Source organism: Symphalangus syndactylus, chromosome 14 (genome assembly GCF_028878055.3).
Source record: "Symphalangus syndactylus isolate Jambi chromosome 14, NHGRI_mSymSyn1-v2.1_pri, whole genome shotgun sequence".
In the NCBI taxonomy this organism is placed as follows: Eukaryota; Metazoa; Chordata; class Mammalia; order Primates; family Hylobatidae; genus Symphalangus; species Symphalangus syndactylus.
Genome location: NC_072436.2, coordinates 49,128,130 through 49,144,806, shown reverse-complemented (window position 1 = coordinate 49,144,806; position 16,677 = coordinate 49,128,130). Strand labels below are relative to the sequence as shown.

Here is a 16,677-nt window from a genome sequence, read left to right as displayed (position 1 = left end):
CCAAGATGTATAATAACAATATCATAAAAGACTATACGTTTCCCTGGGGAAATGTGATTTCTTGGATGTTAGATGTTTATGAGGAAAATCACCTAAAAATTATGAAAATGAAGACTCGGGGGTCCTAGAATACTTACCACTAAGTAAATAAGCCTTTGCTATAATTATTTTCTATTGTCTGTACAAAAGCCAAAGCAAGCAGATTCCAATTTAGTGTTTAAAAAAGTATAAGAATAAAGTGGTTTTAAAATGTTCCTATCATGGCTTAGTCTAAAAGATCACAGGTCTTTTCAGGTGTAGATCAATTTTTTTTTTTTTAATCACTGAATGAGGAAATTTGTCTTTTCTGGCAGTTTTAGAATTGGGCAGGAGCATTTACAGAAGTCCCTGATGTTCTTGATTCATTTGAAGCACTGGAATTCAGGCACGTGGAGAGGAAGATTACATAGCACTCAGCAATCTGTTTGTTTGTTTGTTTGTTTGTTTTTGTGACAGAGTCTTACTCTGTCACAGATGGGTACTACATACCCAGGCTGGAATGGAGTGGTGTGATCTCAGCTCACTGCAACCTCCATCTCCTGGGTTCAAGGAATTCTCCTGCCTCAGCCTCCTGAGTACCTGGGATTACAGGCGCCTGCCACAGCGCCTGGCTTATTTTTGTGTTTTTAGAAGAGATGAGGTTTCACCATCTTGGTCAGGCTGGTCTTGAACTCCTGACCTCGTGATCCACCTGCCTTGGCCTCCCAAAGTGTTGGTATCACAGGTGTGAGCCACCGCGTCTGGCCTCAGCTGTCTTACTTAGTACTCAGGTGTCAACATTCGATCCCTTGATGCCTTAGCTCTTCTTTTTCCAAGGCCTGCTTCTCTTTCTAAAGATTCTCCAGTGATTATGACAGTGAGATCAAGATCCTGGATTCATTTCCATTTTGAATGAGTTTGCTTCACTCTGTTCCATGGCCATTGAATATCTCATTAATCTTGGGATTACAGGGGGTATTGAGTGGTAAATTATTGATTCTCTACTTACTCATATTTTATTGAGCACCTATTACATGCCAGCCATAAAGCTTCCACTGGGTTTAGAGAGATGAGCAAGACTGAGTCCTGGACACTCACAATCAGGAAGTGGACGGAGATTGCACAGGGAATGGCAGTATGGTGCTCAGTCTACTGACTGGCATTCAGTTAGTGCTGACCTTCATCCCAATCATCCTAATTATAAAATAAGTATTAATCATCACATTTTAGGGAAGGAAACTGAGGCATGGAGAAGCCAAGTAATTTGGCGAAGGTCGCACACCCGTTAAAGGGTATTCCAACTCTTGAATATACCTCTATTCCGACTGATTCTACACGTTCCTGCCTTTAGTGGAGGTAAGGAAGTAACTCTCTCCGTGATGTCCCTTTAAGGAAGGAAGGATGCTTAGATGAAGAAGTTCTTTCATCAACTTGGACTGCTGTAACAAAATACCACAGTCTGGCGGCTTAAACAAGACATTTATTTCTCATCACTCTGAAGGCGTGAAGTCCAAGATCAGGGTGCCAGCATGGCTGGGTTTGAGGAGGGCTCTCTTCAGGGTTGCAGATGGCTTTGTATTTTGTACTCTTGCTGGCAGAAAGAGAATGAACTCTCTCCTCCTTTTCTCATAAAGTCACTAATCCTATCATGGCGACCCTACTCTCATGACCTCATCTAAATTTATTTACTTCCTCAAGTCTCCATCTTCAAATTCTCTCACACTTTGGGGGTTAGGGGTTCAACATATGAATTTGAGTGAGTGAGCACATTCAGTCCATGGTAAGTAGGAAGGCTATTTATTCTAGTTAGAGGAAACAGGATTGCAAAGAAGGGCCTTGAGGGATGGTAATAACTTTTCCTTTAGAGGACTTCAGCATTTTTTGAAAATTTCTAGCAGACATAGCAGGAGGAGCCAGAATGGGAAGACTTGAACCTAGAAGATACAGAGGGATCAGTGCCAAGCAACTTTGAAAAACACAACAAACATAAGACTAGTGATAGTGGATTCTCCAGACAGCCCTGAATTAAAATCTTGAACCTATCATTTACTGGCTCTTTAATTTCTGGAATGTGCCTTAACCTCTCTGAGCCTCATCTGTAAAATACAACATAGAGATTGCTGGGAAGACAGAGGAAAGAACACATGTGAGGGCTAAGCCATTGCCTGACTTGCAGAACCTGCTCATTAAAAGTAGCCGCTCAGAGGGACCAGGAGTCTTACCTTTCTTAATCTGGCTGCATATCACAGCATCCCAGTGGGCTTTATTTTTTAAAATTTATTATTAAAAACATTTGTTTATTTTTGAGAGACAAGGGTGGAGAATGTCTCGCTATGTTGCCCAGGCTGGATTTAAACTCTTGGGCTCAAGCGATCCTCTTGTGTAACAGGGATTACACAGTGTGCCACTGCACCCAGCTTTAGTGGGCTTTAAGAAACACTGATGCCTGTGTCCACCCTTAGGGATCCTCATTCAGCTGGTCTGGTTTGGAATCCTAGCCATGGGTGTTATGTTTTGGCTCTCCAAGTGGTTCTGATGTGTGGCAGAGATTGGGGCCACTGACCTGCCTCCCTTCCCTACTGAGGGAGACGTGGGCAGGGGAGGACCTTGGAGCTGGAGATTAGGCCCTGTGTGCTCACCTGGTCCCCTGGGGTGGGCACTGAGTGTCTTTATACACAGGACCTCAGTCCCCTCAGCTCTGTGACCTTGAGGATTCTGGTGACGGCTGTTTCAAAGTTGCAATGGACTATTATTACTCCTGTTACTGTAGCCACCACCCATAGGACCACTAATACTGCAAAACCACCCTTCCTGGCACCCAGGAAGCCTCCCTCCTAACCCCTAGGCTTTTTAGAAGGAGCAAGTGAGATAATGAACATGGGAATGCTCTCAACCCTGTGTGAAGAAACTCATGCTTCTCCTGCTTCAAGGACTTTCTCAAGGTCACTGCCAGAGTGGAAAGTGGAATCCCTGCCCCTTCTGCCCAGTGTGCTTCCTCCGTGAAGCATCTCCTGAATCGGGCAATGTTTAAGGGTGGGAGGTTAATAAACTCCATCTGATCTAAGAGTTCTTAGCGTCCAGAAAACAAATCAATGGGCCACGCTGAGCACTGGACTTTGCTTGGCATGTTCATGATTGTGGGGTTCAGATGCAGAGATACTGTACAGCCTGTCCTTCTGCTTTGGTGCAGGCACTACTGTATTTTTAGACCTGCCCGACACTGCCAAGACAAGCAGTGTATGGAGATGAAGGCCAGGCTTGCTGGCCTGCACAACAGAAGCACATTGCCTAAAGCGAGGCGACATATGCTGGCGGCCCTCATTTGCTGCGAGGGAGGTGGGGGGTAGTGGCGTGTTTTGTTTTGGCTTCATTTGGAACATTTTATAGCACTTCACACTGCGTGTGCTTGAGGATGTGTCGAAACACAGGATTAGCTTTATGAACTAGCTTTGTGGGTGTCTGAGGCAATATAGCAAGTTTTGAAAAATGAATAACACTTAAGTTTATCTTTAAGCTGCAAATAAAATATTTACATTTTTGTATGTACAACAAAATCACTTATCAAAACACTACAAATTTGGAATTGTGATCATTTGGGTTGACTTTTCTCTCTATACCCTCTATGAAAGAAGGTTTGTTCTGCAAATTATATTATGCAAAATCAAGAGGAAATATTTAAATATCTTAACAGAACAAACTGGTTTTGCTTGCAAATGAAAACCCGTAGAGACGCTTTTGATTCTTCCTGGTTTCTCACCACCTGTAACAACAGTAACACCAAAGCTTATGTCATCTCCATCCCAGCTGCTTAGCTCTGGGTCATTCTTTTAAAAGCTCCCACTTGGGTTTGCTACAGTAGCTACCTTAATTAGCTTTTCCTTGTTTTATTCTTTTTCCTAGCAGTTCATTCTCTGTATACTTACAACAGGGATACTCTGATACCAGTTGGACTGGTGTCTCTGATCAATGGTCTTGAGTACCCCCTGACACCCATGTGATAGGGGACCAGCTCCTTGGAAGGGAAAACAAAGCCTCAACCACTTTTCCAGGTTCCCCATTTTCTCTTCCCCTCATCCACCTGGTGGCAGCCGCAGGGAGCAGCTTCTTACCCCACATTCCATGGAACTCTTTCCCTCTTTGATTAGCATGACCCTGCTCCTGCCTTCTGCCCCATGAATTGTAGACAAATGCTGAGACCCAGCACCATACGCCCTTTCTCACTGCTACTCAGCCCTGAAATCATGGTCTTTCCATGCCATTCGACACCACAATATTCAAGCATACCTCTACTAGGTATATTTAGCACCCAGCGTTAAAAAAAGCAAATATGCTTTTCCTTCTGGGGAAAAGAACTTGCGAGGGCAAGGATTATGTCTTACTCTGGCAGTTTTTGGTGCCTTGCACGTAGAAAGCCCTCAGCATATGTTTGCTAAATTAAGTGGCTTCTGGTTGTCAGCACTGTGCCCATTCTCAAAGCAAGCCTGGCAAGGCCCCTCTTAGAGGCCCCTGATGAGACACCAGTTTGAGTTGTTGGATGGATGTGAATGACTTGGAATGGAACTTATTCTAAAATCAGCTACAGTTAAAACGTCAGGCTGCTTTTGCCTATCATCTAAATTAATGAAGTTTTAGTGCATTTTTTACTCTATTTCTCTGGAAAAAGAAATACTATGGGGCTTTACTTTCCTAACTTTTTCCATTGAATTCAGAACAGATTCCCATTCTGCCACTAGCTTCTTGCCTGTGGTAATCTTCACACATGCACAAAAAGGCACATAGATATGCAGAAGCACACTCATACAGACACACACACATGTTAGTGTGCATAATTAATAGTCAACTTTACTTCATGGCCTTCACTGTCCTGTAGTTTTTGGTTATTTTTAAGTTTCCTTCCTGAAGGATTTTTAACAGATGTTTCCTTGTACTGCCTACTCACATCACGTTGAATTTGACCTTTCAGGTATACCCAAGACATGAGCTCCTTTGACCTATGCTTGAATCTGAAATTTGAATTTGTGATACAGTTAATACTCTTTCTATTATATATTTTTGTGGATAAAATTGAGACATCAGGAAGATAGATTTGCATTCCCTATATTCTCTATTTAACAAACTAGACAATCTCTAATGATTCAATGACTGTTTTATTTTATTAGTTAACTTATTTACTGAATATTTTTTTGAGATGGAGTCTCGCTCTGTTGCCCAGGCTGGAGTGTAGTGGCACCATCTCGGCTCACTGCAACCTCCACCTCCCAGGTTCAAGCTATTCTCCTGCCTCAGCCTCCCGAGTAGCTGGGATTACAGGCATATGCCCCCATGCCTGGCTAATTTTGTATTTTTTGTAGAGATGGGGTTTCACCATGTTGGCAAGGCTGGTCTTGAACTCCTGACCTCAAATGATCCGCCTGCCTCGGCCTCCCAAAGTGCTGGGATTACAGACGTGAGCCACCGTGCCCAGCCAGTTTTATTTATAAATAAACAACAGAATACTTCTCAAATAATTACTAGAAAATACTATGTATAAAGGGAAATGTTAGAAAAATATGAAATGATATAGTTACACAGAATATGTTGATATCTTATTTCAGTACACTTTTGGCTGATGATTTTCAGTCTAGATCTACTAGAATAAAGTTATGAAATAAGTTGCTAGAAAATGTAATTCTGTAAAAGTTTAGTCTGTTTGGGAAAATAAACTGAATTCTCCAGAACTATTTATACAACATCTGTTGTTGGATTGATTGGCCACCATCCTCATTTCAGCACCTGCCCAAGGAGCTCTTCATAGGCCAATTTACCAGTTGATAGAACAATCAACAGAACTTACTCTCTTTAAAACCATTCTTTAATTCTTTAATCCTTTCACAGGTTCACATGTGCTTTTTTTTAATTATCCACATTGTGATTGTATAGATTACGTGTAAATGTATTTCCATTGTAAATCTTGCTTCATGTTCTAATAGGCACTAATAGAAGTTCAATATTATTTAAGTTAAACATTGAATTGTATCTAATGAGACAAATGGATTTTTAGAGATGCTTCTACTAGGCACAGTCCAAAACCTTCAAAGACAAGGCTGTGTAGTTTTACAAGTTCATATAAAGAACAAGAAAACCAACTCGGTTTTCTCTGAGATACAGTCAAGATCTAAGAGATTGAAACGATATAAATCACTAACCAAACAAAAATATCCTCCAAAAATTGTATAGGAATATAAAATTTTATATATATACCTAAAAATATATATAATTTTATATGTGTGTATACACACACATACACACACACAGACACATTTATAGCCTCTAAGGACAGTCTTTCGTTTTCAGTGTTAATATATGTGTGTGTGTGCATATGTGTATGTTCATATATATATATAAATAATTTAAAGCCTATCTCCACCCTAGATCCATGAGATTGGATGATATTTGTTAGTATCAGCCACATTGTTGACAAGACCATTTTATTACAAAGTGTCATAATTAATAATAATCATAGCAAATATACTTGAGTGCTTACTACATGCAGCCACTTTTCATATATTATATCAATTAATCCTCACTATAAACCTACGAAAAGAATACTGCTTTCCATATTAGAAAACTAAAGTCTATCATAGTCACATAATTAATAAGCAGAGGAGCTCCCATATCATGTTTCAATTCCCAAATAAATGCACTTAATTCACTCTGTGTTGAAGATTTTCTGGTTGGCTCAGTTTTACTTTACAGAGTGCATGAACTGTACGCAATTCTACAAGACAATTCTTTATTATGACTGCATATTTTAGTTCTGCAATCGAAGTATGGTGCATATGAAAACTATGTAATATAATTAGCTAGAAAATAGGAAGTTCCAACAAATTTTATAATATGCTTGATGTTATGCGCTTTTGAATGTTAGAAGCATAGGCAGGAAACAAAGCACATGGTGACGGCACTCAGGCATCTGACTTGGAGGCTATTTCTATGTGATCAAAGCTCTCCAAGCAGCCAAAGCCCTCTCTTCCTTTAAATACCAATCTGTGGTTCCTGCTTTGCACAGGGGATTCAGAATCAAAAGCTGGGCTCCTTTGCTAGAACAAATGAAAGGGCAGGGACTTGCAGTGGTCAGGAATGACAGCACTCTGGGGCGCATTTGTTCTCCACTTCTGTCTTGCTCTCTGTTTCTTCCTCTGCCTCATCGTGTGTCTCTTTCTTACGTCCCATCCGCTGCCCGCTGCCTCGATGCTCCTGCTGCTTCCTCTGCCATCTGTGTGACCTAGTTCAGGATCCCTGAGCCTGGGCTTCCCTGGCTCATCTGAACCGGGCTATCAGTGCCTCCTGTGAGCTTCTGCTCTGCTGCTCATCACCTTGCTTTCTCAGTTTTCCAGCTCCTAGGGGATCACAGGCATGATTCCAATTCATCTTTCAAACTGTTCTTCAGAAGGCATGGGTCAGAGGTCACCATGCATTGGCTGTGTGTCAGGTATCTGCTCCCATTTACTGATGTTTTAGGTTTGTAGGAGTAGAGTCATGTGATATGGAATATGGCCACTACCTTTTTAGGAGGTAAATGAGCAGAAAACGTTCCCATGAGAGATGGTATGAGAACTTCGTAGAACTTTCTGTATCAGTAGTCTACTTTGCCCAAACATGACTACTACACTCTAAGCTATCATTTAAAGAGATGTTCCAACCTCAGTGGCACATCAGAAACAGTGTACAGCCATCCAGTTGTCTCTCAGCATCCACATATAATTTTTTCCCGGACCCATCCCCCTGAGGATATGAAAATCTGTGAACACTCAAGTCCCTGATATGAAATGACATAGTATTTGCATATAACCTGTGCACATCCTCCTGTATACTTTAAATCATCTCTAAATTACTTCTAATATCTACTACAATGCAAGTACTAGGTAAATTGTTGTTATACTGTATTGTTTTACAATTTGTGTGATTTTTATTGTTGTATTGAGATTTTTTGTTGTGTTTTTCCTAAATATTTTTGACCCATGGTTGATTGAATCCACAGATGCAAAACCCAGATACAGAGGGCTGACCATACAAGCTAAGGGAAAGAATACATGTTCCTATTGCTGAACACAAGACCCCTGCTGTGCAGTGATAATGCCATCTTGATAATAACAGCAATAAAAGCCACCACACATGGTGGCTCATGCCTATAATCCCTGCACTTTGGGTGAAGGAGGCAGGAGGATTTTTGAACCCAGGAGCTTGAGGCTGCAGTGAGCTATGGTTACATGACTGCACTCCAGCCTGTATGACAGAGCAAGACTCTGTCTCAAAAAGAAAAAAAAAAAAGAAATGCCTTTTACTGGTTTCTTATTATATGCCATACACTTCATATACATTGTAAGTCATTCTTCTAATAGTTCTAAAGGATGGACACAAACATCTCTATTTTACAGAAAAAGAGACTTCTAGGAGTTTCAGTAACTGGTCCAAAGTTACCTTGCAAGAAAGTGGTAAATACTCAGATCACTCTGATTCCAACACCTATGTTTTTCTACTGTATTATGCTGATTTTTTAAATTTTAACAAATATCTTTTAAAGAAACTAAGACAAGAAATAGATTCTACTTTATTTACATGGATATTAATCATTTCTGCTACTCTTCCTCCATTTCTGAAGTTTAACATGAACTCTGGTGTCATTTCTCTTTAGCCCAAAGAACTTCCTTTAGCATTTCCTGTAGAACAGGTCTGCTGGTAACACATTCTACTCTTTCCTTCCTCACAAATGGCTTCACCCTACCCTTATTTCTATAAGATATTTTCACCACGTGCAGAATTTTAGTTGAAGGTCTTTTCTGTCAGCACCTTAAAAATGTTTTCCCACTGTCTTTTGGCTTCCATCATTCTTGATGAGAAAGTTAGAGCCTTGGGATTATTTTCCCATATGTTTTATGTCATGATTTTTTCCTCTGGCTGCTTTCAAGACTTTTTTTTTGTTTAGAGTTTTTGGTAATTTTATTATTATGTGTCTTGACTAATTTATAGGAGTTTATTCTCTTTGGAGTTCGCTGAGTGTCCTGTATCTGTAAATTTGTGTTTCATCACATTTGGAAAGTTTTCAGGCATTACTTTTATGAATATTTTTCTTCACCAATATCTACGGCCTCTGCTTTAGGACTCCAATGACACAAATGTGAGAACTTCTGATATTGTTCCACAAGCCTTTGAAACTTCATTTATTTTGTTTTCAATCTTTTTTCTTTCTGTTTCTCATATTGAATAATTTTTATTGCTTTATTTTCAAGTTCACTTACTCTGTCCTCTCTCATCCCTGTTTTATTATTGAGTCCATAACATGGGTTTTAATTTCAGATATTGTGTTTTCTAATTCTAAAAATTTATTTTCGTAATTTATAGACCTTATAATTTCTTTCTATTTATTTCAGGAGTATTCACCCCGGTCTATATAAAATGGTTCCAATAACTACTTTCAAGTCTGTGTGATAATTCATATATCTAAATCATCTTTGGGTTGGCTGTCTCTTTGATCATTGATCAGATTTTCATTATTGTTGGTATATCAAGTAATTTCAGGTTGTATCCTGGACACCTTGAATTTTCTGTTGTCAAAATTCAAAGTGTTAAATTCAGTGAATTCACTGTTAAAATTCTCTGGATAATGTTGATTTTTAAAAATTTGATTTTTTTTTTTTCAGCAGACAATCACTCAACCCAATCTGTCTCTTTCTTCTGTGGTGGCAGTTTCAATGTCAATTCATTTTTCAAAGTCTATGTGATGCTCCTTGTGCCGTGCACCCTGGGGCGCACACCACTCAGGGCTTGCTGTGGAACCTGGATGGTCTTCAAACTCTAATTTGGTTCTTAAAGACTTTGCTATGCTTCTTGGTCTGTTTCCTGTGCATTTGCAACTTGGGGGTGTGGTTGGTACTTGTGTAGGTTCAAACATAGAATTTCAGAGTCTTTTCTTTAGCTCTTTTCTCTGTGGGATTTTCTTTACACCCTCTGGCTCCTCGGACTCTTTTGCCCTGTTTCTCTGGCCAGAAAGGTTGAATTCTGAGTTCTGGACTCCTGTGCTGTGGCACAGTTCCATGCATCCGTGACACATAGCAAGCAGCAAGAGAAAGGGGAAAAAACATAACCATGATTCCTCCCTCCTCTTTGCACAATGAGGGTTCCTTTTTGTTGTTCCTCTCTCTAGAGGGTTGGGTCATCATTTGGGATCTTAAGTGCCCATGCTTCCACTGGGGCAGCAGTGCAGACCTGTATTTACAGCTGATCTGGAGGCAGGACTAAGGGAATAAAAAGAGGAAAAAATAAACATGGGGATTTACTCTGGCTTTAAGCGGCCTATTTTCCTAGATTTCTAGGAAATGAATTCAACTGAAGATTTTTGCTATTCACACCTTTTACACAGTTCCCAATTGGCTTGCCTTCAGGCCAAATCCATGAGGAAAAAAAGAAGAAGAAAATCAGATAACTTTGCAACTTGATGTTTGTTAAGACTTGACTTTCCTTCTCACTCCACTTGCTATTATTTACTTTCAGTCCTTATGTGGTTGCTTGTCATACTTACCTAGTTTTAGTTGTGATCAGTACAGCCGTAGAATGGATTTCTTATTCTCTGAGCTGTTTCTTGTTGTTAATGATTACACCCCTAGCACTTGGCACAGAAGCTGTCCTGTGAAAGATAACCTCAACCTATTTCTAAATGAAGTAAACGAAAATATAAAATGTGAGCCTCACCAATTGCCTAATAAACTGTGGTAGGACAAGGACAGCAAATATTTGGCCCACACTCTGCAACTCTTAATTTCCATACTCAAAGTTGACATTAGTATCTCTTCACTGCCCTGTTCCCTGCTGAGCCTGGATACAACTGCAGAATATTGTCTAACACAGCAGCCCTGGAAACCATGCCAAGTGGCCAGCATTGGTATGGGAAGTGAAAGCCTATCATGTATTCCTGTTTTCAGGACTTGGTTATTCATATAAAAATCCGAGCCTTCCTTTTCCATTTAACTGAGGTGACTCCTCTTCTCAAATTTCCATCTTCCCATCCTCTTTCCTGTAAAACTCCAGTTGTTTGATAGACTTCTTCTTTGCCAGGAAGGCTTCTTGAGAAAAAAAAAAATATTCTTTGCCTTCTTATCAAGTTGTATATTTTCTTAAAATATAACTTGACTAATATGTTTCACTGAGTGTTCCCCCATCTATACTATCAAGAATTTATTTTAGCGTTTTATCCTTTTGGAAATGATGAAATTGGTTAAGATTGGTAATTATCCAACTCAAAAATGATCATTAGAATTCCTTTTTGTTTGATTATCATATATCGCCAAACCTACTATCTATTTATCACCAGCTGTATCCATTAACTTAGCCTTGCTTGTCCTTGACTCCTATAGACTCCTATACTTCTCATTTTGAATCTTTCTAAGTGAAAATATTAATAGAAAGAGGTAGGCCTTAAATACATCTGATTTAAATTCTCAGATTTGCTTGGAAAGCATAGCTAAACGAACTTCTTTTATGGTTTTGCTTGTCATTTTTTATTGCCTTAGACTGTTTTCTATAGAGCCAACAATCTAAATAGAAGTGGATATTTTTGTTTTGGTTAGGGGCTTGGGGTGACTATTATCAGCTCTCGGAGATAATCATGGTACAAATATATCTTAGCAGAAGATGTGAGGTAGTGTTTGTAAATAATGTGAATGCCTTTACATGTGTTTGGACATTCAGTATGAAACACTTCTATGCTACCCAACTGGGTACTTAAATGGGGGTACTCTTTAGAAGCAAGAACCTTAGGTCTTCTTGCTTCTAAAATGGAAAATCTTGATGGAAAAAAGAGCTCCCACAGTATATTCAGCATGTGTGTGGCACAAACATTGAGCAAAAGGAGTTGATTGAAGGTCACCAGCTTGGACATCACCGATTCGAAGGTCATCTGATAAGATCTCCTGTTTGTTCAGACCCATCCCTGGCATTCTATCTAGCAGTGCCATGGCTGAAATTAGAAAAATGAAGATGAAAGCAACTGACTGTGACAATCTGCTGTGTCCACAATCTAAGTGTATTTTTCTTTCTTTTCTCTTTTCCTCCTGGGGTCTCCAGTTTACCGTGGTTTCTGGGCAGTCCTGATGCTCCTGGGGATAGTTGCTGTAGTCATCGCAAGCTTTTTGATCATCTGTGCAGCCCCCTTTGCCAGCCATTTTCTCTACAAAGCTGGGGGAGGCTCATACATTGCTGCAGGTATGTACAGTGCAATGGGTATGACTTTCAGCCACGGTTTTTCTTCATGTCTTTCTATTTTTCATTTCTATATTCAGGCATCAGCCTTCCAGTAACAGTAACACAATAATATTTGTATACAATACTTCTTGAACACTAACTAATAACATTTATATACAATACTTCTTGAACACCAGCTGTGTGTTGGACACTTTCCAGGGACTTTCCCTTTTCCACATGCTGACACATTTAACCATCATGATAGTCTCTGCTCACTGTAAGGCCACTATTATAAAGAGAAGAACACTGAGGCTTAGAGGAGAAAACTCTGTCACTGACTCACTCCAAGGTGTGCAAGAGACTGTTAACCTCTTACCCTATTAATTTTCTGTCTGTAAATGGGGATCATAGCATATGTCTCTGTAACATATCAGCATATGATATGGGTAGGCATTTTCTGAGCTCTTCAAAGATAGCCCTGTGATGATATTTATGATAAGCATACACTCATGGTTTATCATAGGTACAGAAATATTTTTCTACATCACTACCATTCATTTTCTTAATTGTTTGTTGATGCCAGGTGTGGTGGCTCACACCTGTAGTCCTAGCACTTTGGGAGGCTAAGGCGGGTGCATCACTTGAAGTCAGGAGTTTCAGAACAGCCTGGCCAACATGGTGAAACCCGTTTCTACTAAAAATATAAAAAATTAGCCAGGCGTGGTGGCATGTGCCTGTAATTCCAGCTACTCAGGAGGCTGAGGCAGGAGAATCACTTGAACTCGGGAGGTGGAGGTTGCATTGAGCGAGATTGTGCCACTGCACTTCAGCCTGGATGACAGAGCGAGACTTTGTCTAAAAAAAGATTAATTAATTAATTGTGATTCATATGAATTATCTGAATATATTATTTTCTGTGTGAAGCTTGCATTTATTTTAGTCAGGTTTCTAACTAATTTAATTCCTGCTAAAATGATCACACTACAAATTGAAAAGTAATTGAAGAGGTGAGTCTTGTGAATTTTAAGCCCTTTTCATTTAATTAGGAAGTAAAAGCCAGACCATTAACTTGGAAACATGAGCACAAGGCTATTATTTGTAAAGATAATTCTAGAAAACTAGCCAAACTTCAGTATGACTGAGACCAAACTGTACATACTGTGCTGTGTTGTAACATCAAACCAGAGTGTCAGAGTGCTCCTAGGTGACACTGTAGTGACAGTTGAAGGAAAGGAACAGAATGGAGAAGGTTATTGTCCTTCTAATCATTGGAAAGATGGCTTGTGATGCTGCCCAGTGTCATTTCATCAGTGCTCAGGTAACACAATACTTTCTGCATAAGATTGTGCTTAATTCTGCAGAGGGAATAAAAAGAATAATCAGATCTAGATCCTGTGTTTTGTAGGGGCCAAGAACAGAAGTTTCCCTGAAAAATCCACTTGCAAAATGCAGATTAATTGAAGAAAAGGCATATGTATTATTTACTGTGTATACCTGGGAGCTTTCAGATTGAAGACCCAAAAAGATATGGGCAAATTGTCCATTTTTATGCTTAGGTTCAACAAAGGATGGGCAGCTGTGTCGAAATATGATTGGACAAAAAGAGTAGGATCTAATGGTCATAGACTAAGTGGGGAACCCAGTGAGGCCTGTCTGTTTAGCTTCTTCTTGGCCTCGCTGAGCAGCATGCCTTCCTTCTGAGTGTGAAGCAGGACCCTCTCTGGAATTGGCAAACAAGGTAGGTCAGGTCATTCCTTTGTCCTTTGTGGCCAGTTTTTACACAGAAAGGTGGAGGGAGAGTTAGAGTAATATGTTCAGGTTTCATGGCTGGCTTTGGGGAAAGGAGTTCTGGTTTCTGTGATTCACCTTTGTGAAGAGGGGACCTTTGTGGTTTCTAAGGCCAGCCTCAGGAGAGTACAGGACTGGGAGGCAGGAAGGCAGGAGAAGGTCAGAGAAAAACTTTGGCTCCTGAGGCTGCTGCTGGAGCTTCATTTTGGGGTTTTGTTTCCTGAGCCCCAACAGTTTAAAAAGCTCAAAAAAAACTCACTCTGAGAAGAAGAACCCTGTTTAAACCATTCTTTCTTTTGTCTTTTATTTCAACTGTTTTCTTTCACTAGATTTAGCCATTAGAGCTCTTCATTATAAAAGCCTTTTTTATTGAGATGTAATCAACATACAACCTACAATTTTGATGTGTATAATTCAGAGTAGGGTTTTAGTACATTCACAGAGTTGTGCAAGAATCACCATTATCTGATTTCAGAATATTTTTATTACTCCACAGAGAAACCTTGTTTTCTACTCTCCTTCTCTCCTGACCAGCTCTAAGAAACCTCTAATCTACTTTCTATCTGTATGGGTTTGCCTATTCTGAGTATTTCCTATGAATGAAATCACACGATATGTGGACTTTTGCGTCTGGCTTTTTTCACTTAGATCTAATAAATTATCATCCCTCTGCTTGAATTCATAATTCCATAGGACAAAATCCCATATCCTTATATCCCTTAAAACTGGGCATCTTCTTGGTCAAAAATGTTTTTCTCACCCAAACAACACTTTACCCTTTCCCTTTTCAAAGTTCCATTAAGGGTACACGTTTTTCTATGGTCTTCCCAGAAAAAAACAGTGCTCTGTTTACATGTACAAATATTTGTTTCTTCTTTTTCCTTGCTTTTTTTTTGTAACCACAGTTTTTCAATAGAGGGAATGTGTAATCACCATAGTTTAGTGATAATGTATTATGGGCAGCATGATTGTTTTAAACTCAGAACTGCTTTGATCCTGGTTTTGGTCCTGGTTTTGGACAATTGTGTGCGTGTGTGTGTGTGTGTGTGTGTGTGTGTTTAGTAGCTTTGAAAAAAAAAATTGTTGGTCTTTTTCCATTTTGCAATTTGTGCAAGAAAGCAATATATGTGAAGAATTATGTTTGGCTGAGAACTGTGTAGGAGGTTAAAGCATTTAATGTACTCACATATCCATACACCTGTAACTGGTGGATTTTTTCTTTTTGCCTTTATTATTATTTTTAATTGATACAATAATTGTACATGTCAGATTTTTTTTAAATGAACCTTGTGTTGCTTATGGTAAAGGGCCAAGTGTTTCCTTGCTCAGGACTTCATGCAAAAGCGCCAAGAATTTCTGAGGTGTCCAAGGTGTTGAGGGAGCCCATTTTCAAAGCCATGAAACTAGGTGATTCAGAGGATACTTACTTTACATTTGACTTTTATTATAATTTCCTTTGTGGCACTGTTGCGGGAATCAGGAGGACCAGAGAGCCCTCAGGGTAAAGCAGGAGGATTTTATGGAGTGCATTCAGACACAGTGGATTAACATCCTGAGACTGGGCCCAGAACAAAGACAGCTCTTGAACATTATACACACTTCAAAAAGGGGGTGGGCTAGCTTGAAGCAGGCTTTTGGTGGCATGAAAGCAAAGAAATAGAGGCAGAACAAAGACAGTTAATCAAACTGTGGCAGGTATGTAACTCAGAATTACATATGACCATTGCTATACAGCCCAGATGGCTGTTATCTTGGTTTGCTCTAGTGTCTAGCACGGGCTTATCTCATAACCATTGCTATGGTGCCCAGACAGCTGTAGTTCAGGCCTGTGCAGGTTTCTTATGATGTTCATTGTGCCGCTTAGATAAAACAAAATACTTGAAGTTACTAGTTAAAGAGAACAGGAATCTATAAACTCATACTAAAAAGAGAAAGGAAAATTTGTTTTTCTTCTCCATTTGCTGAGGGAGTTCTCCAGAGTACATTCCTTTGTGTCCTAGCTTCTCAGATAGTGTTTATCAAGGCTCTTCCTGGGTCTGGGCTATGCCTGTTGCTGCCTCTGGGATAAATCAGCCTAATACAGGATAGCTTCTTTCTTTTTCTACTTAGTTTTATTTTTCTTGCTTTAATTTCCACCTCAGCACAACTCTACGTTGTTTGTGTATGACCATTTGTTTACCAAGAGCAGGGAGAGCTACCCTGTCGCATGGGATGGAATGTGACTGGTCACTCACTCCTGAGGCTCCCATGCCAGCCCCAGGCCAGCACATTGAGCTCTGCCCACAACTAGAGCAGGTGCGGCCTGCACTCAGGCTTGCAGTGGCTGCTTTATCGATGCCACAAACAGAATTGGATGCTGTCTGTATTTTTGGGCAGATGGTGTTAGGGAAGGGCAGAGCTAAATTTTCTATGGCCATTGCTGGGTGTGTGCACATAGGAAGACTCTTTGGCATCAGTAGCACTGTGTTTAGACATTCCATGCATGGCAAAGGGATGCTGATATCAGGGCTGTGGGGTAGGAGGGGTGGGGCCCATGGTGTTCCCTTTGCTGGGTCAACAGGCTCAGAGTAAGGCTCAGAAAGCTTGGAAGGTGGATATTGCTTCTCCCTACACTTGGGCAGAGACTTCCTTAGGCAGGCCAGGCCACCTGTTTCC

The 16,677-nt window shown here is 40.0% G+C and overlaps 1 protein-coding gene across 6 annotated transcripts in view; it reads left to right on the top strand.

Annotated features, from left to right (window-relative positions):
• Positions 1 to 16,677, top strand: part of TMEM182 (transmembrane protein 182) — an 80,965-nt gene that overhangs the window by 49,073 nt on the left and 15,215 nt on the right. For 4 of the 6 annotated variants that reach the window (XM_055241376.2, XM_055241371.2, XM_055241373.1 and 1 more), the window contains one exon: positions 12,118 to 12,255. The exons of the other annotated variants lie outside the window; for them this stretch is intronic. In XM_055241376.2, coding sequence (XP_055097351.1) covers positions 12,118 to 12,255 — 138 coding nt within the window. The remainder of the gene's footprint in view (positions 1 to 12,117; positions 12,256 to 16,677) is intronic. 6 annotated transcript variants of the gene reach the window in all.